We start from the raw sequence: 26,920 nt of genomic DNA, 5'->3' as shown, positions 1-26,920 counted from the left end.
GTTGCTCGGCACTCATCGGTGACAAAAACAGTTTTGAAGTCAGTCTTCATGTATTGTTTGGCCCACTGGAGCCAATTCTGCTTGTGTGCAGTGGATAGAGGAGGTCGACAGGATGGCTTACGCACAGCTGCAAACCTCTGAAGGACTCTGCATCTTGTTGTTCGGGGGACGTTGGAGGCACCAGCAGCTTCAAAAACTTTTCTGCTGCTCTGACAAGGCGTTTTTGCCGCTGCTCCTTTAACCTGACGTAATTGCCTGTAGGAAAGAGTCCTCAATTTTCCCTTATCAGCACGCACACGTGTGTACTGTGAATCAGCTACATACTTCTTGATTGTGCGATGATCACGATGAAGAGTCTTGGCAATGTTGATTGTAGACCTAAACACTCCACAATTTGTTGCTTCTCAGCAGCCGACACATCCTTTTTCTTTCCCATTTTGGCAGAAAATGTAGGCTGCTTAATAATGTGGGACAGCCTTCTTAAGTAGTCTTGCCTTTCATTGGACACACCTGCCAAACTAATTAGCACAGGTGTCTGCAATTGCTTACAGTGATATAAAGAGCCCTGACACACATCACCATCAATGAGTTTAACTGACAAACAAACAAATTCTTCCCTTATCACTCCTAAACACTTTTTGCATAATAATTTGGAACACAGTGTACATGTGCTTTTCCACAAAACACCAGTGGTTCACGTAATGAATCTTACAGCTCTAACTTGCCAACCGTGGTCTGTATGGAGTTGTTCAATAAAGAGCCCAAAATTAAGATAACATAGACGGGAGAGGTCTCTATGAATAGTAATTCCTAAGTATTTGATACCCTGTGAGGTCCAGGCAAAGGGAAAGTTGGACTGGATGGAATCCTGTATGGATTTGGGGAGGGAGACATCGAGGGCCTCAGACTTCGCTGCATTGATTTTAAAATTTGACCATGTAACAAAGTGATCTATTTCAGCCATATCAGCAGGGATGGATATATGTGACCGAGTGATATATACTAGGACATCATCAGCAAATGCAGAGCACTTGTACTCAGTGCCTCCCACCTCAATCCACCTAATATTGGGGTTATGGCGAATTGATGAGAGCAGGTGCTCCGTCACTAGGATGTATAAGAGAGGGGACAGAGGACATCTCTGCCTTGTACCATTGGTGAATATGAAAGGTGATGAAAATGTTCCATTTATCTTCAGCCTAGGTGACGTATTGCGATACAGGGCCGTGATTTTGGCTATAAAAGGGTCCCCTAGACCCCTACCCCAAGCTTTTTAAGAGAATAATATATGGCGTGCCAGGAGACTCTATGGAATGCTTTCTCAGCATCCAACGAGAGTATCTAATTACAAATTTTTAACTGCATCTAGCCCAGGAAATACTTTGTGCCTAGTAGCAGTGTCTGCTAGTTAGCGGATTATCCCAGCTGTTAAGCAAGCTACACCACCTGTAGTTTGGACACTTAATTTTTTCAAAGGAAATGGTTCAGGCCCCCGGGACACTGGGACACTCAGTGAAGAGCATAGGGGAGGCACCCCAAGGCATAGGGGCTGGGACTGGCGGTAGGACGCCTTGCGGTGGACCGCCAAGCTTGATCCTTATAAAAGCTTTTTAACTGCAGCAGCTTTAGTGGACGCTACTGGAGCTGGAATTACCGCGGCTGCTGGCATGAGACTTGCCCTTCAATAGATCCTTGTAAAAGAATTTAAAGTGTACTCATTCAAATTAGAGAGACAATTTAAATTAAAAAGATTAGACCTGCCTCCACCGCAGGGGGGCTCGCTCGACCCACCAGCGGACAGGCACCAGTATTGGGAGAGGGGGGCTGGCCGTTAGGGTCCAACGTGGCTCTGGCACAAATCCGGCGACACGGAGGTCGCACGGGCAGGAACGGACTGGTCGTGTCGGCTTCGCACTTTTTTGGTTTTAGAAGGGCATGACATGCCTATATCTGTGTCTCCCCCTCCTTTTACTCCTCCACCTCTTTTCTTTTCGCATGACTATATGTACTTGTCACTTTTCCATGTGTTAGTTGTGTCTTCTGAGCAGTTTGTCAGGTTTTGGACACCTTTGAAGGTGTTTTCTATGTGTTTCTATGTGTTTTAGTTTGCCTGCCATTGGTTTTAACGGTGTTCAAAGGTGTTCGTCGAACAGTTCGACGAACAGTTCGGCGAACATACGGGTGTTCGACGAACCGAACTCGAACACTACGGGGGTGGCTCAACACTACTAATGACAGACTTATCTCCATAAGAATCTGCCTACAGAGCTTATTGTAAAAGATGGCCTTACCAGTGTAATGACTGCTCTCCTGATCTCACTGCAGAGCTGTGTGTGATTAGCTATACACTTAATGAAGTGGACGGGACGTCCACGAAACGCGTCTGATTTTAGCTTTGTTAAGGATAAATCCACAATACAAGAACTGGATTCTGTATCATCCTTACAAACGGAGGAGCATGGAACTGCTGACATTTTATATCTATTCTTTGCATTTCGAACCTCTAAGGTTTGGTGTCTCCTGCAGCCCTTCTAACATCTAATACATGAGCTGTGCATATCACAACCCTGCAAGGAAAGCGCATTACTGCTTTTGTACATCATTGTTTGTTTTGGTAACAGCACTATCGCGTCCCCATTTTATCCTTTTGTAGAAGTTTCACAGTACAGCAGAGTTGAGCTTTGTTTAATTACAAACATCTCTACATCTGCAGTTGTCCTCTCAAGGTGCCTGACTGCTGCTATGAATCTTCAGCTTCCATTTCACAGGGAGCCAGTGTGTGGAGAAGGGAGTACAACTGAGCTGAATTTTGTCTCATTACTAACACATTTGCTGCTGCAATAATTGCCCTTTCATAGTGCTTCAGCTTACATCTCACAGGCAGCCAGTGCGGGGCGGGGGGAAGAGACAGTAAAGCAGCGTGACAGCACTGTGAAAAGAGAACTGCAGCTAAAAAAATTTTTGAATGAGACAAAATTCACTTCTGCTGTGCTGTTAGTTTAATCAATCACAGCTTTTCAGCTTCAACTGACAAAACTGAGAGGACAACTGCAGCTGCAGATGTGTTTCTCATGAGACAAAGTTATGCTATATTCCCCTCCTCCCACACTGGCTGCCTTTGAGATGGAAGCTGAAGAAGTGCTAGTTAAAATCACACACAACTCTGCAATGAAATCAGGAGATCAGACTGTCAGTCATTACATGCCTCACACTTTTAACAATAACCATCCTTTTAATTTAAAATAAGCTTTGGAGGCAGATTCTCAGGGAGATGTATGTCCTGCCCATAGTCCGGAACAGTTCATTTACATATAAGAAAAATGTGTATTTCTCTGGAATAAGACATTGGGTTGCAATTATCAAGGTATAATTTATTTTTTAACTTTCTATGACCCTCATTCCCATATAGATGGCTTAGGACGATCGATCCTACTGACAGATTCCTTTTAAGTGTAGTTATTGTTTCCCTCTAAATTTACTTCTGGCTGCTACTTGACTGATACTTTTGGCTTGCATTATGTGTGCAAAGATGTATCTGATATTTAAATAATAAATACTGTATAGTTGTCATTGATATATTCCTACACATTCATCACTGCACATGCTACTTTAGTGTGCAGAATAAAAATAATGCTTTGGAATTCCATAGGAATCAATTTGCATGTTTAAAGCTATCATCTTCTATGATCTGCTAGCATTGTAGCTATGAGGTCTGAAACTCAGAATGTAGTCAGTATGCAAATGTTTGGTATGTGCACAGTGTATTAAACCTCCCAGGATATGTGAAGAGTACTGGAGCGGTAGTGGCAGCGTCTTCTCTGAAGGGTTTGTCAATAGCTACAAAAATTATAGTAAAGCACAGGGGAAGAGCAAGGTGATTCTACTGGAGAATGCAGAAATGGAATAAAAGCAAAAATGTGTGCTCCATATCAATCAGATTTCTGTTATTCAATGTACTTCATGAATCATTTTCTATGAGGCTGATAAGAGTTAACCCTTTCTAGCCTGACAGTGTTTATAAGCTGAAAACGTCTAGTTTGATCTATTTGTTAATTTAATGTAGAATTTAAAACATAAATGTTAAAAAGTGGTAATGATACTAAAAATGTATCACTCATTTCTTAATACTACAGATTGGTAACTTTGAGTGAAATTGAATTTTGAATTCTGCTCAAATTTTTATAAAAAAAGAACATATTTGCTTGCTGCAGTCACCATTTTGCTGAACGGCAGAGGGCTGGCAAAAAGGTTAAACAGCTAAAAATAAACTATAAGCCTACGTTCCCACAATGAACTTTTAGTGCATTTTTGACGTTTCTTCACCTATTATTTAAATGAGGTTACTTGCGGTTTTTCATTGCATTTTTGTGTGCGGGTTTCTAACATTTTTATCACGTTTTTGATGCTGCAGTTTTTGTCTCTTGTTGGTGTGTCATGCTTTAAATAAAGCTTGTGTGTTTTTCATACTTTGTTTGACTTTGACAACTTTATTAACACACTCATGTGCCGATCACTTGCGTTCTTGATGTGTTCAAAACGCATGTACATTTTTTATCGGCGGAATTTGGACACCTAATATAAGTCTATAGGGAAAATCCGCACAGAAAACTCAGTGTACCCGCAAGAGAAATTGACATGCTGCGGATTTGGAACATGCATCGCAGGTCAGTCTACACAGTGTTAGAAAGAAGCACAGTGGGCAGGAGATTTCTATAAATCCCATCCACTTTGCTAGAAGTGTAAGACACTGCATTTTTGACTCAGCAAAAATATGCAGCGTCAAAAAAGCAGCAAAAGATCATTGTGGGAATGTAGCCTTACTCACCTCACTGCTGACCGATCCAGGCACCCCTCTGCCTCTGGTGCACACGGCCCACCATCTGGGCTTCAAGACCACTACTAGAGTCAAGACATGGAGTGAGACTGCAGAAAGAACAGGATTTCTGGCCGTGATCAGGCCTCGAATATCATGATGCGTCGTGATAGCACAAATTTCTGTGACCTTGAGACCTGGTCATGACCAAAAGTTCTGTTCTGGGGTGAAGACACCAGGTCTTTGAGGTCAGGATATGTCGTGACGATACAACATGCACCACAACATTATATCGCCCCATAATCTCCGAGGTCTGGAGTCTTCCTTCCAGAACAGGAGTTCAGTCACTACGTGCCATGACTTCCGAGACCAGGACGCAGCTGGAAGTCTTATTCTAAACCGAAGACACCAGTGCGCAACTGTGGAAATAACAGTCCTGCAACGTCCAAAGACTTTTCTGCCATGCCCTGAAAGTTTGCCTCTATTAAAGGGAAACTACTAGGAGGATTAAGGCCATGTGCCCATGTAGCGTTTCTGTAGCGTTTTTGCAGCTTTTTTATGACCCCGAAAATGCTTGTAAAACCATCTGCCATGCAAAGCAATGTGAATTCGGATGTGCTGTGCACATGATGCGCTAATTAGCTCGCCGAATTCGCATTGCGTTGCATGATCATTTCTACTGCGATTACGCTACAAATTCACGGCCATTGAGTAACATTGAAACGCAGCAAACCCGCACGTATATGTGGATTTGCTGCCTTTCAATTAAATTCAAGGGTCGCGAGTTTGCAGCGTAATCGCGGTGCGTGTGGTACCCAGGATGAAGAGTCTACAACTCCTCTTCACCCCGGCTACCACGCGGTGAAAAAAAGAAATAAAAAGTTAAAAATAAAAAAAAAACTGTATATTCACCTCTCCGGCGGCCCCCGGTCTGCTCCCGGCGGCGTCCTCTCTCCTCAGCGTCCCGCGGTATACTTGCAGGACCTGCGGTGACATCATGTAGTCAGCTGATGGTCACGCGACTTTTTTTTTACTATAGATGCAGCATTTAAAGCATCTAAGTGGGTCACACAATATAAACCCATGCCGGTTGCATGGATTTATATTGTGTGACCAACTTGTCAAGCACTTTTCCAAGTGATGCTCAAAATCGCTTGGAAAAGTGCTTGAAAAAACGCATTCGAAAATGCATGTAAAAACGCTGAAAAAACGCTTCTCTCTGCCAGAAAAAACACATGTAAATCTGCATGCGTTTTTTTCTGCCAGAGAGAGGCAAAAACGCTCTGCATTAAATCTGCTACGTGGGCACATTGCCTAACCCTTATAAGCTGTCTATATGGGCACGTGAGCAGGGCCCTCACTCCTTTTGGTATTTGTTAAATTATGTGTTACTCTGAAATGTCTTTATTGTCTATTGTCTGTGCAAATCCCCTCTGAAATGTAAAGTGCTGCAGAATATGTTGGCGCTATAGAAATAAATTATTATTATATTTCATGCAGTCCATTGTAGACATTCATAAGGGGTTGTCCAATAGTGGAAAATCCCTTAAATATGAAGTTTGCATGTGAAATCTGGTGGCAGATCCATTTTATGTAAATTTTTTGTGTTCTGCACAGAAACAACATCCTTTTCCTGGCAGAATGGGTTAGGGAGGAGTGGGGATGGGATTAATATTTGTAAAATGCTTTAATATCTTTAAGTGTTGTAATATGTCTGGATTTAAGAAAAAAATAGATAAGAAAAATGTCTGTTCGGTAGCACAATAAAAGAATATAATTCCTGCCGAAGGAAAGATGCAGCAAGCAACCGGCTTGTTGATAATATGAAAGGTTAGTGCTTTGAAGCAGAAGGCTTCAATCCTTACAGCACTGCTGCCGCTACACAGGACTTCAACGGTGGATTTGAAGTGTGAATGAGCAACACTTTGTGTCACAGACATTATCGTTTTACATTTTTTCTGTGAAATAGTGCTCTTAGCAGTTAGCTTTTTTGCCTTTTGCACACACAAATCAAAACATTGATTTCTCCATGAATAAACAGAACAATGTATTTTGAGGAAGGAAAATGTAGAAAATCAATTTTACATCGTGGCAGGATAGGAATGACAAACTGACTTCTGCTTCTATCCTCAAAATACTCATCACTTACACAGTTTGCAATCGATCTTTGTGTGCTATATCCTTTTAGCAAACCTGGGGAGAATATTGTACTATCATGTAACATTATTATACAAGGGATTCCACACAGTTTTGGCATGTGACATTGTTTTATATTGATTTTTTTTTTAGCCTTGATAAAGGGAAAAGGAATGAATCCTTTTCGTTTTAGGCCCTTGTAAAACAAAACTTGTGCAAGTGCACCTAAATAACTAGGATTTCCTTGCTGCAACTGCACTGTAAATCAAAGCAGTCTAAAGTTAAAGGTGTGGTCTGACACTCAATTTACTTTAAACCTAAATGTTTGTCTATTTAATGTCATAATTTAATCTCTTTTCTAATATACTTTAATTAAAAAGTGCCTACCGTTCCCTAACTACACTAACTGCTTTATTTTATTATTTTTTACTACTTCCTGTGTGATGATGCTTTGTCTGAGAATCCCAGTGCATGCTGAGATAGTCAAACAAGTCATCAGGGGCAGAGGCTACAGTTACTGCCACCGCCTCATCAGTGACGTCCATTTCAGAAGTTAGGGTGGTCCTTCCTTTACTGTGCATGCGTCGGTTGCTAATTCTGGCATATGGTCAGTGGATTATAGTCACTGTGCAATATGTACAGTGACGGTGCGCTCCTTCGCCATCTCTGATCAGAAGTAATGATCTGGCTAGAGAGTGCACTGTCAGTGCACGCTGTAAGAAGGATATCCAGTATGTGGGAAAAGGAGAGACCAATGTGCCCATTTTTATAAATACCCAAAAGCTGAATATTGTATGCCGATAGAGTTTTTGTGTAAAAACATTTTAACTGAGTGTTCACTATAGGAGAGTGATAGCAAGAACACAAGTCATCATACAATCATCAGATGGCAGGATTAAGAATGAAAGGTAACACCTCTATTTTTCTGTAAATATAAAGATGTTACACCATTGGCAATATGTGGAAAGTAAGAGGGGCTCCCCATGGATGACACAGAGGATCCAGTTGCAGCTGAACAGCTAACTTTATTCTTTTATCAGTGGGGCAACCTCTCTGAAAAATACCTATATTGGGTCCTCACAAATTGCCGGGGCCCTACCAAACTGGGTTGTGCCAAAGTGACTCACAATTGGCTCAAAGCCTGAAAACCTGTGCCACTACGGATCTTTAAAGGGAACCTGTCACCAGAAAATACACTATTAACCTGCAGATGTAGTGTTATTAACCAGCCCGGCTCCCGCACTTAGCCAAATGCTGCAGTGAGAAAATCAACTTTATTCCCCCAGCAAACTTCAGCCACGGGGACTTCGCCGGCGAGGGATCAGTCACCACTTTAAGGACACAGATCGGTGGCTGCAACTGCGTTCCCGGCCGTAAATGACACTTGCTCTGCATTGGGGCTGACTGTCAGTCGGTGCGGGGGTGAGGTCCCCGTGACTGAAACTGAAATTCTGCCGGGGAGAATAAATTTTATTTTCTCCTCGCAGTGTTCTGCTAAGTGTGGGCGCCGGGTAGGTTAATAACGCTATCAATCTGCAGAATAAACCCACATCTGCAGGATGATGGCATTTTTTCTGGTGGCAGGTTCTCTTTAAGAGACTACTCTCTTGCCTGCCCCACCTACTCTCCACACACAAGTTTGCATTTAGCATGTGAATCGCTCTGCACCCCTGCCGATTCTTGTGCCTGCTATATCAATACATTTCACAGAATTCAGACTATTCTTGACTATATCTGACGCGCCCCCCTGGGCCGTGCAGTACCCGGTGCCGGGCCGGTAGATGCTGGGGGATGTCACAGTGGCGGTGACCCGGTCCGTGACCCAGGGCGGTCAATAAAAAGGGGTTTATTTACAGGGGATTTATATATAAAGTTCGTGACGCCACCTGTGGTATGCGGCTAAATGGAGCCGCCGCTGCGGAGCAGGTCCCCTGGAGCTGATGTTACTGCAGCAGGGATGGTGTGGCTCTCCACAGGTAGAGCTTAGCTCCAGGGCAGTGTAGATGTTATAGGTTGTGCTGGGCATTGTAGTGCAGGGGGTGATGGCGCAGACAATAATTATAGAGACAGTGGGGTGCAATCTTCCGAGTTTACTCACAGTTGTTAAGTTCCTCAGGTTGCACTGTACAGGTACAGCCTCCCACGTCGCTCTGCGTTCACCAAGCAGGAGTTCAGCAATCCCCCAGATAATTCAGGAGCACTTAACGGGACCCCTTTCTGTGTGCCTTTCTCAGTCGTCTTCCTGCGCTGGCTCTCACCCTCCTGCCCTGCACCTCGCAACCAGTGTCCCAATCCGGTAGCCTCGGGTCTTGTCGGGCGACCTGCAGTCCCCTGGACCCTCTATGGCCACCTTCTCGGCAATATAGTTGCGGATGTGGCCACTGCACCTTGCAAGTACAGCAGCCTCCAGTTCCTAGCTGAGCCTTGTAGTTCTCCACTAGTTAAGGGGCCGGTCCCCTCTGCGGCTTGATCCCTCCACCGCCAGGCAGATTCGGGCATACGGGTGGCCTCCAGCACTTCCCGTACCCCTGGGATCCCTTCTGTTCCTAGAGCCTTTCTCCTGCTTCCTCTCCTCTCTCAGTCCTGGGCATCTCACTAGGCCCGCCTCCGGAGCAGAGCTCCTGCAGAGCCTCAGCTCCCCTCACTTTCCTCCTCTGACTGGCTACACTCTCTAAGATGGCTCCCCTTTTTATACAGCTTCTGAAGTGCTCCCCTGATCTACATCCTCCACCCACACCCACTACATGGTTCCCCCTCACTAGGTTCCCCTCCACTCCAGCCAGGGACCAGGGACTGTGCTCTCCCTTAGGAGCAATGTTGCCCTGCCCTACTGAAGTGGATGTGTTGGATGCAGGTGTTAGGGTCCCGGGCACCACTCTATCCTTACCTGAGAGTAGGATACCACACCTCTGGGTGAGATGCAGTACCTCTGTGGCAACTGAACCCGCAGGGGCGCCACATATCTAACGTTGTGTGTGCAGCATGTAGATTGCAAAATACTCTGAGCAACAGAAGAGTATGGTTCTCACAGCACCAAGTGGCCAACACATTTCTAGTCAAAGCATTTTTTGTAAGGGAAACACCATCTCTTTCACCCATTAGTCCTTCATGACATATATACCCATCATCAGTGCTTGTTACTTTTTGCTCCACGATGGATATATAGGTCATGCTTATCATGCATGCAGTGCTTCTGTACCCATTCTGTTAGCTGTAGGAGCCCAGCTGATACACATAGCCTGCCTTCTACTAAAACTGCACAGAATAGTGAAAACACCAATTTGCGCTTTTTAGCTCTTACAATGGCATCTAAGTGGGAAAGAGGAAGGTGGTGCCTTCTGTCAGCCCATTGGCATTGGGATAAAGTGGCTGACTCAAGACAATCATCTTTCCTTATTTATTCCTCCTGGTGACTGAGAATTTATATCTGAACTGATTTTTCTTATGCAAACTAACATAAAACATTCATTTTTAAATTTTATTATGAACGAATTAATGGAATGACACTTGTTAATACATTCTACAATAGCATTGCTCGCCATGATTTTCATGCTCTCACCTGTTGCTTTACCTAATCCTCCATTCCACCTCTGGTCAACACTTCTCCCTTCCGTGCACATCATACTGTAGTTTGGACAGATCATAGCTGAATGGCTATCTCATTTTCCATTTTTTTTATAACCCTCCAACACACAAATACACACAGACAGAATCCCAAATTATTTTTACTAACATTGTTGCCATACCTATTGATGAATACACATCTATATACAGAGCTTGTATTACAGATTAGCAGAGCATTTGCCACTTCATGGTGGCTCTATGAAGTGGCATATTATGAATTCTTCTGGTGGAATATACCAGCATCTGATGGAGTATGCCATGATTGATTCTAGTGAATGGGAGAGAGCTGCAGTACCATTCCGGACCATACATTACTATGTGCAAACTTGTGCCAGTTCCACTTTGCTTTTGCACCTTGAATCAACTCTGGAGATGCCCTCTGATATTAAGGAATTCTTTGAAAGCAACCGGTCACTTCGGAAAATGCTAATTACCTGTGGATATAGGGTCAATCTGCAGGTAAATTGCGTTATGATGCTGCCCGGTTGCCTTACTGAAAGTGCGGCTACCAGGAAAAAATAAACTTTCCTCCTGGGAGACGCTGGCTTTCGGTTATAGGGGTATTTGCAGAACAGATACAGTCATCACTCACAGCAATGCACACTATACTGTGAGCAGCGGCTGTAAGCACGCCCAAGCACTTTGATTGACAGCACACTCTGCATAGATGCACTGCTGTTAATCAAAGTGCCGGAGCATGCTTACAGCCGCTGCTCACAGTATAGGGAGTGATGATGTAATCACTCTGTGCACGCGCCCATGACTGAAAGCCGGCGCCTCTCAGGCGGAAATAAGTTAATTTTCTCCTGATAGTCGCACCTTCAGTAATATGGTCGAGCAGAATTGCAGCGCTATTTACCTGGTTATTAACCCTATAAACAGCATTTTCCAATGTGACAGGTTCTATTTAAGGATAGGTAACCAGTAAAGTGCTGAAACCCTCCTTAATTTACATATCTCTGGCATTGTTCAGGTAACTCCATAGAAAGAACTTTTGGGCAGAATTTAGTATGATGTTTTGCACATATGATACTATGTCCGGGCTATTTCTTTGAATCTGATTTCATGTAGAAAGGGTTTGCTAAAGCTATGGAGGAGTGTGCCATCTGCTGTCAGAATATGCATATACATCTTTCCACTGTGCAGTAAGTGTCACAGCAGCCATGGGATGTGTTTCCCTGTTAGTTTTCTTTTACAAAATGTAGAATTAACCTGTTGTTTCGCAGGATATAACGATATGTTTATAAGGAGTCCTCTTTTATATCCATGCAGAGGGAAACACTGGAAGACAATTGCTCAATATAGGGTTTTATCCGATGTCACATGGGAAGTGCTCACCTGACGGGGTTGTGTTTCCATAACCCTGTACAAACTCAGATATGAACAGCTGCTGCAAATCCATGGAGGGATGTCCAATAAGTAGATGAGGGGAGATATGGATCTTTATTTTACTGCCATAGACACCAATGGATTCCTTGATGTGTGTGATCAAAGTATCCAGGAGCCAAAAAAATGTTGAACTGTGTTTTTTAATGGTTTTGAAGCAAACAGAGTTCATCAGGACAAACCACATACATATATACATGTGGTTTGTCCTGATAAAGAAGTCTGTCTACTTCGATATGCATTGGCCAATGAAAACCTCAATTCAACATTTTTTGCAGCACAACAAAGATCCATATCTCCACTCATCTTATTTTAGATTCATGTGATGACTTTTGTTTTCCCTCTAATTAAAGGGAATCTGTCAACAGGTTTTTGCTATGTAATCTAATTGCACCATGATGTAAGAGCAGAGACCCTGATTAGAGTGATGTATCACTTACTAGGCTGTGTTTTGCTGTTTCAATACAATCAGTGTTTTATCAGCAGGAGATTATCACTACAGGATAACTGGCCTCATGCAGGGTAATCCAATCACACCCCCAGCACTGATTAGCAGCACTCTGTCACTATACAATGTAGACAGAAAGATGTGGTGTGGGTGGGGTTATATACAGTTAAAAAAACTGAGCTGTGATATATCTGTAGCAGAGAGAACTGTGACTATCATAACTGCTGAATCCAGTAAACTAAGTGATACATCGCTGGAGTTAGGGTCTGTGCCCCTACCTCATGCCATTGTGAAATTACACAGCAAAACCCGCTGACAGATTTCCTTTAAGTATATGAAAAATTACCTTGCCCAAGTTCCCAACATGAACTTTTTCTGCTGGAAAGAGGTTATTGGAAGACAAGTTTTGTAAATTCTATAAAAGTCTTAGTATATGAACAAATGTCTTCTATGTGCACTTAAAGGGTAACTCTATTTTCAGGAAACTTTAAGTAAGCTGTCCTTTGTGTGTAAATGATGAATAACGCTATGTCTGGCCATTATGTGGCTTTTAGGCCTCCTACTTTTAGGCCTAGTTTAAACATGTGCGTGAAAAAACGGTATTGGTGTCAGTGTGCCATCAGTGTGTCATCAGTCATCAGTGTTTCTCCAGTATGTATAAAGAAAGAATTAAATTACAAAGCTTCTCCTATACTTTGCAATGCTAAACACGGAGAGCACACAGATGGCACACGGACTGTACACTGATGTTTTTGATTTGTACACAGCCTGATGAAGGGCACATTGCTATACTTCACTTTGCAGTGTAATAACTTTTTTAGATATAAGGGTAGAAAATTAAAAGCATTAAACATTCCGTTTTGTGCCTATTCTTGGTGTGCTATTCCCTTATCCCTTTTATTAATTTTCTGTACACTGATGCCATTCATGTGCTGAACATGTTTTTCATGAACCCATAGACTTGTATTGGTCCTTGTCATCCATGCTGCCTGAAAAAAAACAGAAATGTCTTTGTGTGTTTTGCACAGACACACTGTCCATGTAAAAACACCTTCATGTGCATAGCACCATAAGTTATAATGGGTACGTGTGGTATCCATGAAGAAAATGGATACCATACAACACGTACTGGAAACACTGACATGTGAAGGAGGCCTAATTCTGCATTTTCACCAGTTTTCCCCACTTCACACTGTCTCTAATTTGCAATTGACCTGTTTTTTTTTAGAGTGGATGCTAAATTAAGGAGGCCGGGTGGAGGGGAAGTAATGTCTCATGCATGGAAAAAGATGTGGATTCCTCTGTAAAGATATATTACTAGGTTTCTTAGGCTTAGTGCCCACGATGCAGAAATGAAGCAGAAATTCTCCTGAGCATTTCTGCATCTCCTTGGCAGAAAAGGCATGCGGTTTTTACATGCGTTTTTGCATGCGGATTTGCCATGCATTTTTCCAGTGCATTGCATAGGCAAATACGCATGCAGAAACGCACAAGAATTGGTCATGTCCGGATTTTTTCTGAGAGTAAAATCCGCGCAGAAAAAATCCTGACCATGTGCACAGAACTTGCAGAATGTCATAGGAAGTCATGGGATAAGGTATGCAATGCGTCTCTGGAGCGTTTACGCGCTGCAAGTCCGCACTTATAGTAGCTCATACTTGTGATTCATGCAATGTTTGGTGAAAGTACCGTGCCAAACATAGCTTGGCGGTATTCCATTAACAGTGTTTTATAACTTAAAAAAAGAATCGATATTACAGCAGATGTGATAACTAAACAAAATAAACTTTACTCTCTTCTCTCCCAAAACAGTTTGGTACAGAAGCTACAGCCGTCCTTACAAGCCGTTGGCACATGACTACTGCAACCGATCAGTGGCCTCACCACTGTTTTGGGACAATCCACTACTTAGTATTTATTCATTTTGTGACAGACATTAAGTTATATGCATTCCTCTGATTAGGTGTTCTCCTGCATTGCTTTGATCCTTGGGGTAATTTTTCTCCATTTGGCTTAGCCTCCATCCTTGTCTATGTTTGTTATGTTAGATATTTATTCCCCTTTTTTAAAAATTATTTCATAAAGATTTTTTGATCATTTTTTATCCATCCAGTCCTTGCACGTTTCTTTTTTTGGTGTTGTATATATCTAGTATCATAGTCGTACTGTCCCAAAGAAGAAAGTCATCTTATCACTTATACCACATGGTCAACGGTATTAATAAGAAATATAAATGATTCTAGAACTTCTGTTTATTTGTTCATTTTCCTTCCCTTGGTTCACATTTATCCTATTATCTATGCTGAGCCATTATGGCGGGGGTTTCCATATCAATGTGGTGATGTCCTGTTATTTTATGCTTTCACACAACTTTGACTGACCACGATTTTGTGCACTAAAAAGAGGAGCGCCACCGGAATAGGCACCAGAGTCCAAAGTGACTTCATCTGTCTCATTACGGTGAATGGTCATCCATCCTGGGTTTCATCTGATTCATATTTTGGGGGGATTTAAAGGGAAACTCTGATGTAAGAGCAAAGGAAAAATTTAAAACTAGCCTTATATTGAAAGAGATCAAAAATTGTTAGGTACCCCAAAATACCACCAATGAAAATGTCAACTTATCCACCCCACTTAGGTCCGCCATCTGTCAATGGAAATATGGGAGGTTTCCATTTCACAAGTAGCTCAAATATTCTAGAAAAGAGACTTTTATCCCCTCTCAAATAAACTCCAGTGAAATCTGTGTTCCCAAATCCAGCTGCCCCCTCCTTTCTGAGCCCTACAATGTACCTAAACCACAGATAGCGTCCACATTCTTGGCATTAATGTAGTGGGAAGAACCCACTTATTAATTTATAGGGTGCGTGTCTCCAAAAGCCCAAGCTGGGCACAATGTATGAGCACTAAGCTGGCATATTTGCAATTTTCCTGAAAAAAGTATGGAGTGGATGTGGCAGAGTGAAAACACCAAGGGGCCAAAATAGCTACTGCAGCCATGGATGAATTTGTTGGAGGTGTAATTTCTAATATGGGGTCACTTTGAGGGTTTCGAGATCTGATGACACTTGGCCAGCATCATTAATGAACAGCCAAGTGATGGCATGGCCAGAAGGGTTGCCAACCGTCCTTCAATTCCAGGACAGTCTGTAAAAATATGGCACTTTTTTGCACGGTCTGTAAAAAAAATGTAACGTGCCCGTGATTTTTTTGAGGCTTAACAAACTTATAGAGATTATTTAACTGAAAATGTCATCATTTTACAGTTGACAGTGAATGCAAAAAATGTCTTCATATCAGTATTATGGGCTGTAGACTTGGACCACTTATAAATATAATGATTTATTATGGTTTTGCAAGGCTCCCATAAAAAAATATTGTCTGTCTGTGATTTTTATGACGCTGAAGAAACTTATACAAATAATTTTCAATGTGATTATCATCATTTTACTGTTTACAGTGACTGCAGCTGATGTCTTCATATTAGAATTATGGGCTGTCGACATGGTTCACTTATAAGCATAATGATTTATTATGGTTCTCCAATGTGTCCGTAAAAAATATTGTCTGTCCATAATATTTTGATAAGCTGTCCAGAAAAAAATAAAAAGTCAAGTTGGCAACCCTGGTGGCTAGAGAAGCAGTGCCTGCGCCATAATGTACAGGAGCACGCCTGTGATTGACAGCCGGCCTCTCACAACATTGGGCGAGAATAGAGATAACTCTGTTCAACCCTTTAGAAGCTTCACTCTATAGTGACTGTGGTGTCTGATGAGAACTAAGGGAGTGGGCTACCTTTGTCCTTTCAGCACTAACCCTGCCAGTTTGCATTTTCCACCCAAAATAAATTATTAAAGTTAAATGTTAAAGTAAATGCACTTCAAAATGTGCTATTAAAGTTATATAAGCCAGTATATGTTTGAAAATGTAAAAAAAAAATTCTGCAAAGCAAAAACGTTATGGGACCCATCGGAAAAAACAATAAAGTTTTTGTCCAGTGTTAGACATGCAATATCACATTGCTCTTATTTTTCCCCAAAACTTTAAATTTTGTTATATCATTAAAAAGTGCATGTAAGTGAAACGCACAATATAGTCAGCAGGTGCTACAGGTGTCAGGACTGTGGTCGCTCTGGTACTTATCAGTTACTGTAACTCCCTTTTAAACATGGATTTAGTGTCAAACTGGGAGTTAACTCAACATCACAGACATAGATGACTTCTATCCTCATAAGTGATTGATAGGGAGTACCATTCATTTATAAATCTCTTTATAGTTCAGGAGTAGACACAAAATTCTGCATAGGAAATCCTAAAAATGACCTGAGCGATAGAGGCGGCTTTACTCCCAGACCTAGAAGTGATTACTAAGGTGTAATAGATTTGTAGGTGGCCTTCTTCAGCCTCATCCACACATCACTGACGTACGATTTGGTATATTGTGATATTTATGCAATCATTACTTATTTCTACAGTCATTTATAGCAGGTTTACTAAGTTTGTAAATACAATGACTTATGTATCACAATAAATCCCACCTGATTATGAGATTTTCTCATCCAGTCTTCCAGTCCCTCATGGTTCTGCAGCTCCCTGCTGGATGCCTGTTTTTCTCAAACTTGGTTGCCCTTTGCTGGGGGGGGGGGTTGGATGGAAAGATAGAGGCAGCAAGAGGGAGGAGAGGGGTGTGGGTGATGCAGACAAAGGAGAGAAAGTAAAACGTTAATGGAAACCAATTAGAAACATTTCGTAAATCTTTTCCTATGTGCAGCACAAGGGAAAAGTATAGTGGCATCCACCGGATTTCAGTGTTATCAAGGATAAATCCTCCCAACTTGACGTTAACTTTTATTAGATCTTCTCCAGATTTGTTCTCCTTGGTAAAGTTTAATGTTGTCTCCCTTCCCCCTGTCGGATGTTTACATGGTACAGTCTGGTCGCTGGGTTTTATTCACTGAATGCCAGCCTTCAGGTTGCTCTGAAGTTGAGATGGGCTTTAAAGAGGAGGGGGAGGGAAAGATGGTGTGAAGGTTCCTATAAAGAGCCTCTTTATAGTCTTTTCCACCAGCCTATTTCCCAGAACTCTTTTATTCAATATATCCAATGATGAGAGATTTTAAAGCATAATAATATGAATTCCTTTATTGTTGTTAAAGATAAACATGATTAGAATTGTCATCAATTTGTAGAAGGAGAAACCATCTGTAAACCCAGATTTTTGTTATAGGCATGTTGTGTGACCTTATATGATATACCCCATCTTCATTTTGTCTACTTTGGGCTCAATATTGTTGTTCGTTCGCAGAATTAGAACAAAAAATATCTAAGAAAATAATTGTTAATATTCCAAATTGAACATTTACTTTCATTTTGTTAAAGTGCATTTGACTTCATTCAGAAGTCAAATGCACTTTAACATAATGAAAGTAAATGTTCAATTTGGAATAAAAAGATACTAAAACAAGCCTACATTTATAAATATATATGTTTATATATTGTACAATAACTGTAAATGGTGGACACTGTTTAAAGGGAACCTGTCAGGTTGGATAACGCTATCTACCTGCAAATGTAGGGTTAATCTTCAGATTAATAGTGTTATGAAAGTGCCCGGCTGCTGTACTGAAAGTGCAACTATCAGGAGAAAATGAACTGGAAGTTGCCAGCTTTCAGTCATAATGGTGTGTCAGTGCGGATACAGTTACTGTTCACAACACTGTAAGCACGCCTGGCACTTTGACACTGACAGTTGGCTCTGCAACGCATAGTGCTAGCGAGCTGTCAGTCTAAGTGCCAGGGAGCGCTAACAGGCACAGCCACCGCTGACTGTGCTTTGAACAGTGACTGTAGCCATACTGGCACAGTTATATGACTAAAAGCTGGCAACTTCTGAAAGGAATAAATTAATCTTCTCCCAAGAGCCGCACTTTTAGTATAGCAGCCAGGCACCTTTCTAAAACTATTAACCTGCAGATTAACCTTATATCTGCATGTTAGTACCATTACCTGACCTGACAGGTTTACTATAAAATGGGGATGTATAGTCATAATTTTGTTATGACTCATAATTTAGATGAAAGCTGGGCAAACTACCAAGACAGTCAATGGGCTGAAACAGTGTCCGTCGGGCCGCACCATGCCCTCGCCCGCTGTCCTTCTGCCGCTTATTATGCAGCGGTGAATACATTGGTGGAGGACAGAGGTGCCGGTCCTTCTTCCACCAATCAGCATTCGCATCTGAGATAGCAGACACGATGACATCACTTCATCGCGTCTGTTGTACAGAGTGTCAGTACCCCGAAGGCAGAAGCTAAGTGTGGCGCCCTGAGGGTTCGGTTGCCACAGGGGTATTACACCTCAACCAGAGGTGTGATATTCCACTCCCAGGTAAGGATGGAGTGTGGACCAGGGCTCAGTTAGCTGCATACACACACTCACCCCATTTCCGGGGGACAGCTCGACGGTGCTCCCATTTTATGCTGGCACAACTGACTATGTCCCTTGCTGGAGTGGGGAGGGGGGAGAGAACCCAGTGATGTAGGAGCAGTAGGGGACGGTTTCTGGAGCATGGGAAGGAGCTCATTGGGTGCAGGTCACCTGAGCTCAGACACAGAGAGGTAGATAAAAGGTGGGAGCCATCTTAGAAGTGGAGTCAGTTCAGAGAAGCAGAGTAAAGGAGTAGAGAGCTGAGAGGGAGACGAGGCTCAGCCTGAGCTCAGCTCCACGAGGCAGGCCTGGAGAGTAGGCTGGGGCCAGAGAGGAGAAGAGGAGAAGGAGAAGGAAGGAAAGAGGAGAGACAGAGGAGTAGAAAGGCTCCAGAAACAAGAAGGCAGAAGGGACCCTAAGAGAGCAGAACGGACAGCAACCATTGCAAGCCCGCGTTAGATCGGGTGAAGGGTCAGGCCGTGGAAGGGTACCGGATTCCCAAGTTGGTGGAGGTAAACCATCTCTCAGCCAAAAACCGGAGGTCGTGATCATTTATTGGTGCGACCCCTTGCTACACCCGCTAGGAAGGCACCACATAGGGTCAGGGAAACTGGCGCCAAGTTTTAACAGAGAAGGCCCGAGGCAGCCGGACAGAAGCGTGGTCACTGGTGGGGCACAAGAGGCCAGAGAAAGGATAGAAGGGGGTCCTGTGCCACACTCCTGAGTTGCCTGGGGGTTGATCGAGCCCCTCACCTGGTGGACGCAGCACGGCTTGGGCAGTCATTGCTGACAGAAGTGACTTGGATATCAACTGTGAGTAAAAGGCCTGAACTGCACCATTGGACTCTGTGTGATTTATGCTGCGCCTGCTCCATCACCCCCAGCATCCACCTACATTGCCCTGAGGCTACACTCTTCCCGTGGGGAGTTATCCTATCCCTGTGCTGCACACCAACACCAGCCTCAGCGGTCTGCCTTGCAGCGGCGGTCATCCCTGACCGCAATCCACGGGTGGCGTAGTCGGACATTCCCAAATCTATAAATAGACTGCCACAGCATTTGGTCTGACCACCCTGAGCCACGGGATCGGGTTGCCACTACTACCCCCAGCATCGCACAGAAGCCAGGTTCCGGATGCCCCACGGCCCAGGGGGCGAGTCATAAGCACCGAGGGAGCAGACTGAGGTGAGTATGTGTTGTTGTGTTTGTTTCATATGTATATGGGATGTGTGTGTGGCACCCCTGCGGGTCCAGTTGCCACAGAGGTACTGCATCTCAGCCAGAGGTGTGGTACCCCACTCTCAGGTAAGGAGGGAGCACTACCAGTGACCCACACACTCACATCCAACACTACACCACTCCTTCAGGGAGGGCAAGATTGCTCCTGAAGGAGAGCAGAGACCCGGTCCCTGTCTGGAGGATGGAACTAAGTAGAGGAGGTGGGTGGAGGAAGTAGTTTAGGGAAGCACTGAAGGAAGGACTGAAGGTAGAAGGGACCACATAGAGCGACAGTTGGTGACGTGGGTCACATGATAAAGAGTATAAAAGGAACGGTAGAAAGATCTAGAGATTTCCAGTCCTTGGTCCAGACCCAGTGAGTGAGGGCCCGGTCAGAAGGGTCCAGTAAGAGGGAGTTAGTCAGTCAGAGGAGTTGGTGACAGGAGTCTGTCACAGGGAGTGAAGAGAGAAGACCGGAGCAGTGAGAAGGGCTCCAGAGAGAAAGGATCTTAGGGGCACGGGAAGTGCGGAGTCCAACCATGCGCCTGAGTTCACGCCGACCGTGAAAGGATCAGGTCACAGTAGGGTACCGGCCTCAGACTAGTGGCGGACTAAAAGACTCAGCTAGCAAACCGGAGGTTGCGGTATCTCTATGTGATGTAGCCAAAAACCACACACATTCGCTGAAAAGGTGGCCATATAGGACTAAGGGGACAGAGGACGTCGCCCGACAAGGCCCAGGGCCACTGGCTCGGGACACTGTGTGTGAGGCGCAGGGCAGGAGGGCGAGAGCCAGCGCAGAGAGACGACCTCGAAAGGTACATAAGAAGGGGGTCCCGATCAAGTGCACCCAAGTTATCTGAGAGTTGGCTGGATCACTTCCCCGGAGGACACAGGTCTCGGTGGGCTGTTATAACCTGCTGGCAGTTGTAATCTGGAACACCATAAAAACTGAGTAAACACTTGAAGACTTCAACCCGCTGTGTCCTAGACTTAATTGCTGCGTCACCTGCCTTGCACTACAACACCAACATCTAGAAAAATCACCTATTTAACTGCCCTGGGGCCTAGCTCTACCTGTGGAGAGCTGAACCATCTCTGCTGCGTCACCAACGGCCCCAGTGGATCTGAACAGCAGCGGTGACTACCTATAGCCGCATACAACGGATGGCGTCACGAAACTTTATCCCCAAAAACTTTATTCCCCTCTTTTCTTTATTTATTGACCGCCCTGGGCCACGGACTGGGTCACTGCCAGCATGACTACCCCAATAGAACCGACCTGCCCGGCTACCGAGTACCCCACGGTCCCAGGGGGCGCGTCATGTGCCTCTATATAAGAGGCTATGTGGGGGCTTATATTGTATTTAGAGGGCTATGTGAGGGCTCATATTGTATATAGGAGGCTATGTGGGGCCTCATACTGCATATAGGGGGTTATGTGGGGCCCAGACTATATATAGGAGGCTATGTGGGGGCTCATACTGAATATATAGGGAGCTATGTTGGGGCTCATAGCAGATATAGAATGCTATGTGGGGTCTCATGCTGTATACAGGGGGCTATTTGAAGGCTCATATTGTATATAGAGAGGCTATGTGCGGTCTCATACTTATACGGAGAGGCTATGTGGGAGCTCCCTTCAGAGGAGAGCACAAACAGACTCTAACCAGAGTAGAAAGAGAAGTGGGAGGCCCTGCTGCACAACTGAGCAACAAGACTAGTACATTAGAGTCTCTAGTTTGAGAAATCAATGCCTCACAGCTCCTCAATTGGCAGCTTCATTAAATAGTACACCCAAAACGCCAGTGTCAACATCTACAGTAAAGAGGTGACTCTGGGATGCTGGCCTTTAGAGCAAAGTGGCAAAGAAAAAGCCATATCTGAGACTGGCTAATAAAAGGAAAAGATTATTATGGGCAAAAGAACACAGATATTGGACAGAGGAAGATTGGAAAAAAGTTTTATGGACAGACAAATCAAAGTTTGAGGTGTTTGGATCACACAGAAGAACATTTGTGAGATGCAGAACAACTGAAAAGATGCTAGAAGAGTGCCTGACGCCATCTGTCAAGCATGGTGGAGATAATGTGATGGTCTGGGGTTGCTTTGGTGCTGGTAAAGTGGGAGATTTGTACAAGGTAAATGGGATTTTGAATAAGGAAGGCTATCACTCCATTTTGCAACGCCATGTCATACCCTGTGGACAGCGCTTGATTGGAGCCAATTTCATCCTACAACAGGGCAATGACCCAAAGCACACCTCCAAATTATGCATGAACTATTTAGGGAAGAAGCAGGCAGCTGGTATTCTATCTGTAATGGAGTGGCCAGTGCAGTCACTAGATCTCAACCCCATTGAGCTGTTGTGGAAGCAGCTTGACTGTATGGTACACAAAAAGTGCCAATCAAGCCAGTCCAACTTGTGGGAGGGGCTTCAGGGAGCATGGGGTGAAATTTCTCAAGATTACCTCAGCAAATTAACAGCTAGAATGCCAAAGGTCTGCAATGCTGTAAATGCTGCAAAGGGAGCATTCTTTGACGAAAGCAAAGTTTGAAGGAGAAAATTATTCTTTCTAATAAAAATCATTATTTCTAACCTTGTCCTTATCAATGTCTGGATTATATTTTCTAATCATTTTGCAACTCATTTGATAAATAAAAGTATGAGTTTTCATGGAAAACTCAAAATTGTCTGGGTGATGCCAAACTTTTGAACGGTAGTGTATATACGCCATGCATGCCTGGCATGGCTTGTCTTCCTCCACAAGGAGAAATGTTACCCCTTAAATCCCAGTCTTAAACCGCTCACCTATCCAAATCAGATCTCATACTTTGCACTGACAAGGGGCAATACCCCGAAACATAGTGTCTGCAAATTGAGATTCTGGTTTGGCTTTTATCCTAGATCATATGACAAGACTTGTTCAAGGGTCGATATTGACTTTTAGGATTGCTACTTCCAATAGGTGGCACTAGAGTTCTAGTCCACTTCCTCTCTGAAGAGGCAATTTGCATATTTAATTTCCCAAAGGAGCATTCATGGCATATGTAGGTCTCCTCACTCTCAGAGGGAAAATTACATATAGCTGGAGAACATTTCCTTTTTGAAATGGGATTAATTAGACCTAAGAACAGAGAAACCAATTAACATAGGGGAAATAGGGAAAGATCTGACACGCTAATCTTCTTTGAAGCAGAGACCTCCTGCCATGGACAGGTGATTAAAACAGGATATGTAACAAATTAAAGCTGCACTCAGTAACACTATAGAATGGAAACATGAAATATATAAAATTGGAATAGCATTACTGCTCTAGAAAATAGGTAAAATGAAGATACTTATGTAGCATCGGCGTCCCTGCCCTCTGCTAGGCTGGGACACCGTCCCTCTCACCTCCGCGCTCCCCGCGTGGGCCTCTCCAGCGCTCCTGTCTCTGTCGGTGCAGCGGCGTTCCTGCCCCATGTCAGACAGGGACACCGTCTCTCCCGCCCCCCGGCTCCTGGCGCGGCTTCTTCCTGCGCTCCGTTCCCTGCTGTGGCCGGCGCGCGTTCCTTCTCCAGCAGAGTGCTTAGGGCGCGCGCGCACTGCCCCCCTCTTAAAGGGACAGCGCGCGTCTTCCTAAAGAGTCCCTGGCCAATGGCCAGAGGACTTCCCACATTTAAGGCACCTCCTCCAAAATGGAGGTGCCCGAGCAAAGTTGTTTGCACTGTGTCTTACCTGTGCTTCAGCCCTCAGGTTCCGCTGCTAGCCTGACTTCTCGTCCTGCCTGCCAGCCTGTTATCCGTCCGTTACCTGCCGAGCCTGCCAGACTGTTCACCTGGAGCGCTCACCTGTTACCTGCCTTGGCTATCTGCCCGCTCATCTGGGAGCATCCGCCTGCCCCGTCCGTCAGACCACTCACCTGGGAGCGTCCACCAGTTACCTGCCTGTTACCTGTCTCGTCTGTCAGACCGCTCACCTGGGAGCGTCCACCAGTTACCTGCCTGTTACCTGTCTCGTCTGTCAGACCACTCACCTGGGAGCGTCCACCAGTTACCTGCCAGTTACCCGTCTCATCTGTCAGACCGCTCACCTCGGAGCGTCCACCAGTTACCTGCCTGTTACCCGTCTCGTCTGTCCGCCTGCTCACCTGGGAGCGTCCACCAGTTACCTGCCTGTTACCTGCTGTGTCCATCAGTCCGCTCACCTGGGAGCACCTGCTTGCTTTCTGCTAGCCTGCCTGGAGACCCTGCCATCACTTGCTGTGACCACCTTCCTGGTAAACCTAAAGACTGCTACTTGCCCTGCTTTCTCGAACTGTGACCTCCTGTCAGCTACCAGAGACTTCCGCCTGCTTGCCGTGTCCATCCACCATACCGGTCAGTCCCAGTCCTCTGACCCGCGGGAGCCACCTGCTCTCTTACAAGGTCGTCCCCAGAGTAGCACCTGGTCCCTCTGCCCGGATCCTCCCTGGTCACAGTGTCGTTAGCTGCCTTACAACCTGGGTCGGTTCGGGTGGATACTTAGTCACGTCCCTCTGGGTCCCTCCTTGCACCTCAGCACAGAGGTTCCACCACCCGGACCCGTAACAACTTAGAGCATAAATTGGCCAATTCATGTGTGCCAAGCAGCCAATGACAAGGCGATTCTCTTTGCTGAGAACCTAACCTATTATGATACCTCTCCTGGGCAGATAGCCTTGAATTATATCAATCGTATCTACCCATATAATTGGCCAATTTATGTGCCAAGTATCTTCACTTTACATATTTTCTAGAGCAGTAATACCAATTTCATAATTTCATATATTTCATGTTTGCATGCTATAGCTTTACAGAGTGCAGCTTTAATTTGTTGGTTATATATGGAGGTGGCTACTCTTAGCTTGCACCTGTTCACACCTGTTTTCTGTTTGGAAGTGATGGTCAGTCTTTGATAAAAACATAGGATATCTGCTGGGGAAAAGACAGCCAAATTGAGATTTGTTTACTCATAGGCGGACAAATGCAGAGGCATCCTTTGTTCTAAGAAGGGAGCTGCTGCTCATGAAAGAATCTGCAAATAGATGAGTTGGCACCAGTGGTCACACTATATATAGGAGGCTGTGTGGGGGCTCATACTGTATATAGGAGGCCATGTGGGGGATCATATTGTATATAGAGAGGCAATGTGAGGGTCTCATACTATATATTGAGAGGCTATTTGGGTGCCCACACTGTATATAGGGGGTTACTTTGGGGCTCATACTATATATAGAGGTGCTATGTGGGGGCTCACGCTGTAGAATAAGGTTATGTGGGTCTCATATTTTATTTATGTGGGCTCACACTGTATGTAGGGGACTGTGTGTGGGTTCATACAGTATATAGGGGGACTGTGTTTAGGCTCATACAGCATGCATGGGGGCTGTGTGCGGGCTCATATAGTATATAGGGGATGTCAGCATACTTAATTCTGCTCAATATATGTTATACAAATAATATAAAATAATTATAATTAATATGTTAATATTAATATTGAGCAAAGTTAATTTCAGCCGATTTTTTCGGCCACCCACAATTGTCATGGTCTCTCATGTGACCCCTCAGGAAAATAAATTGCTCACCCCTGATTTAGATCAGTAAATATCATATCGTGAGGGTCTGACAGACAGCACCCAAATGGAATGGATCAACCGTTATAAATTTTAGCAGCAATAGGATATGAACACATTTGAATGGAGCTGCACTATGCTGCAAGTGAAAAATGTAAATAGCAGCTGTAAGTGCCTGTAATTTTGTATAATATGTGAAAGCATGTGAGTCGGTCGACAGGGGTAGGGGCACTCGGATACCGGGATGGATGGGTTACTTCTGTGGGGATCAAGGTTGGTCGATTCCCGGTTCCGTGCCCTGGACCGTCAGTAAAGGGATGGGGGTCAGGATGATGAGAGAATTGTGTCCTGACGCCTCCTGTGGTAACTGGTAAAGTCAGTTACCAGCACTGTGTATGGTTGCTGAGGTGATCGGCATACGGCTTGTATGAACGCTATAGGCAGTAATGTCAAAGTAGGCACACACACACATTAAGTCTTTGTTTCAGTACCTTTCTTTTACTGATGTCCGGTAACAGGTACAGTTCAGGAGGGTAACCAGGTTTTCGGTGCAGGTAGAGATATTCACTCTGGAGATTTGTGAGCCCTCCTCTAACACTGTGTGCATTGTTTGGGATCAGTCCTGCCTTAAGCTGAACCTGCCACCTTCACTTTCTTTGGGGTCCTTCTCCACAACTGACAATGAGGACCTTTCCTTGAGGCTACCAATTCTCTTCTTTCTGGGCCCCTGGTCCTATACTTGGTAAAGTTTGGCAACTCTCTCCCCTTCTTCTTCAGGGGGAGTAGATCCTCCTGATCTGTCCGGGTTTTCTATGCTATTCCTGAATTAATAGCAATCTCGGACTCCGGTGTCCGGGTGAGCTAAAGGGATAATAGTTTTATCTATTTCTTTCTCCTTCTAGCCTCCGTCCCTCTCTCTAGGGCGCTTCACAACACAGACCTGTTTCCTAGTTCAGACCTTAACTGGTCCTCAGCCAACAGCTCTCCGTCTCTCTCCTCCTTCACCCGTCTCTACCCTGGAAACTGACTCCTCCCCTCAGACCTGGGGTGGAAGCTGTTGTGTGTGCCCGAGTGTACATCTCTCCCTGCACCTATGGATCCTGTGGTAATCCCCCGCACGGGTGCCACATTCCCCCCTAGTTAACTTCAGTCCTCCGGGACTGAAACATTTTTTTTTTTTTAACAAAGATAACATAACATTAACATTTATATTTGTAATTTGAACAGAGTCTCAAAAATAAAATTTACAATAACCAGGGAAAATGGGAAAAACGGATAACCAGTCCATACAAC

The 26,920-nt window shown here is 44.3% G+C and overlaps 2 protein-coding genes across 5 annotated transcripts in view; one reads left to right on the top strand and one right to left on the bottom strand.

Annotated features, from left to right (window-relative positions):
* CUNH10orf105 (chromosome unknown C10orf105 homolog) overlaps positions 1-17,303 on the bottom strand; it is a 50,941-nt gene extending 33,638 nt beyond the window's left edge. The window contains exon 1 of one of the 3 annotated variants that reach the window (XM_073681438.1): positions 16,946-17,303. In XM_073681438.1, the coding sequence (XP_073537539.1) occupies positions 16,946-16,966 (21 nt within the window). In that variant the 5' untranslated portion in view covers positions 16,967-17,303. The remainder of the gene's footprint in view (positions 1-16,945) is intronic. The other 2 variants (XM_073681440.1, XM_073681439.1) reach the window with 2 other exon arrangements.
* Positions 1-26,920, top strand: part of CDH23 (cadherin related 23) — a 1,802,240-nt gene that overhangs the window by 1,389,670 nt on the left and 385,650 nt on the right. The window lies entirely within an intron of this gene.

Source organism: Phyllobates terribilis, unplaced genomic scaffold, assembly GCF_046119375.1.
Source record: "Phyllobates terribilis strain yellow unplaced genomic scaffold, ASM4611937v1 Scaffold_5__5_contigs__length_657084704, whole genome shotgun sequence".
In the NCBI taxonomy this organism is placed as follows: Eukaryota; Metazoa; Chordata; class Amphibia; order Anura; family Dendrobatidae; genus Phyllobates; species Phyllobates terribilis.
This window is presented reverse-complemented; position numbering and strand designations above follow the sequence as displayed.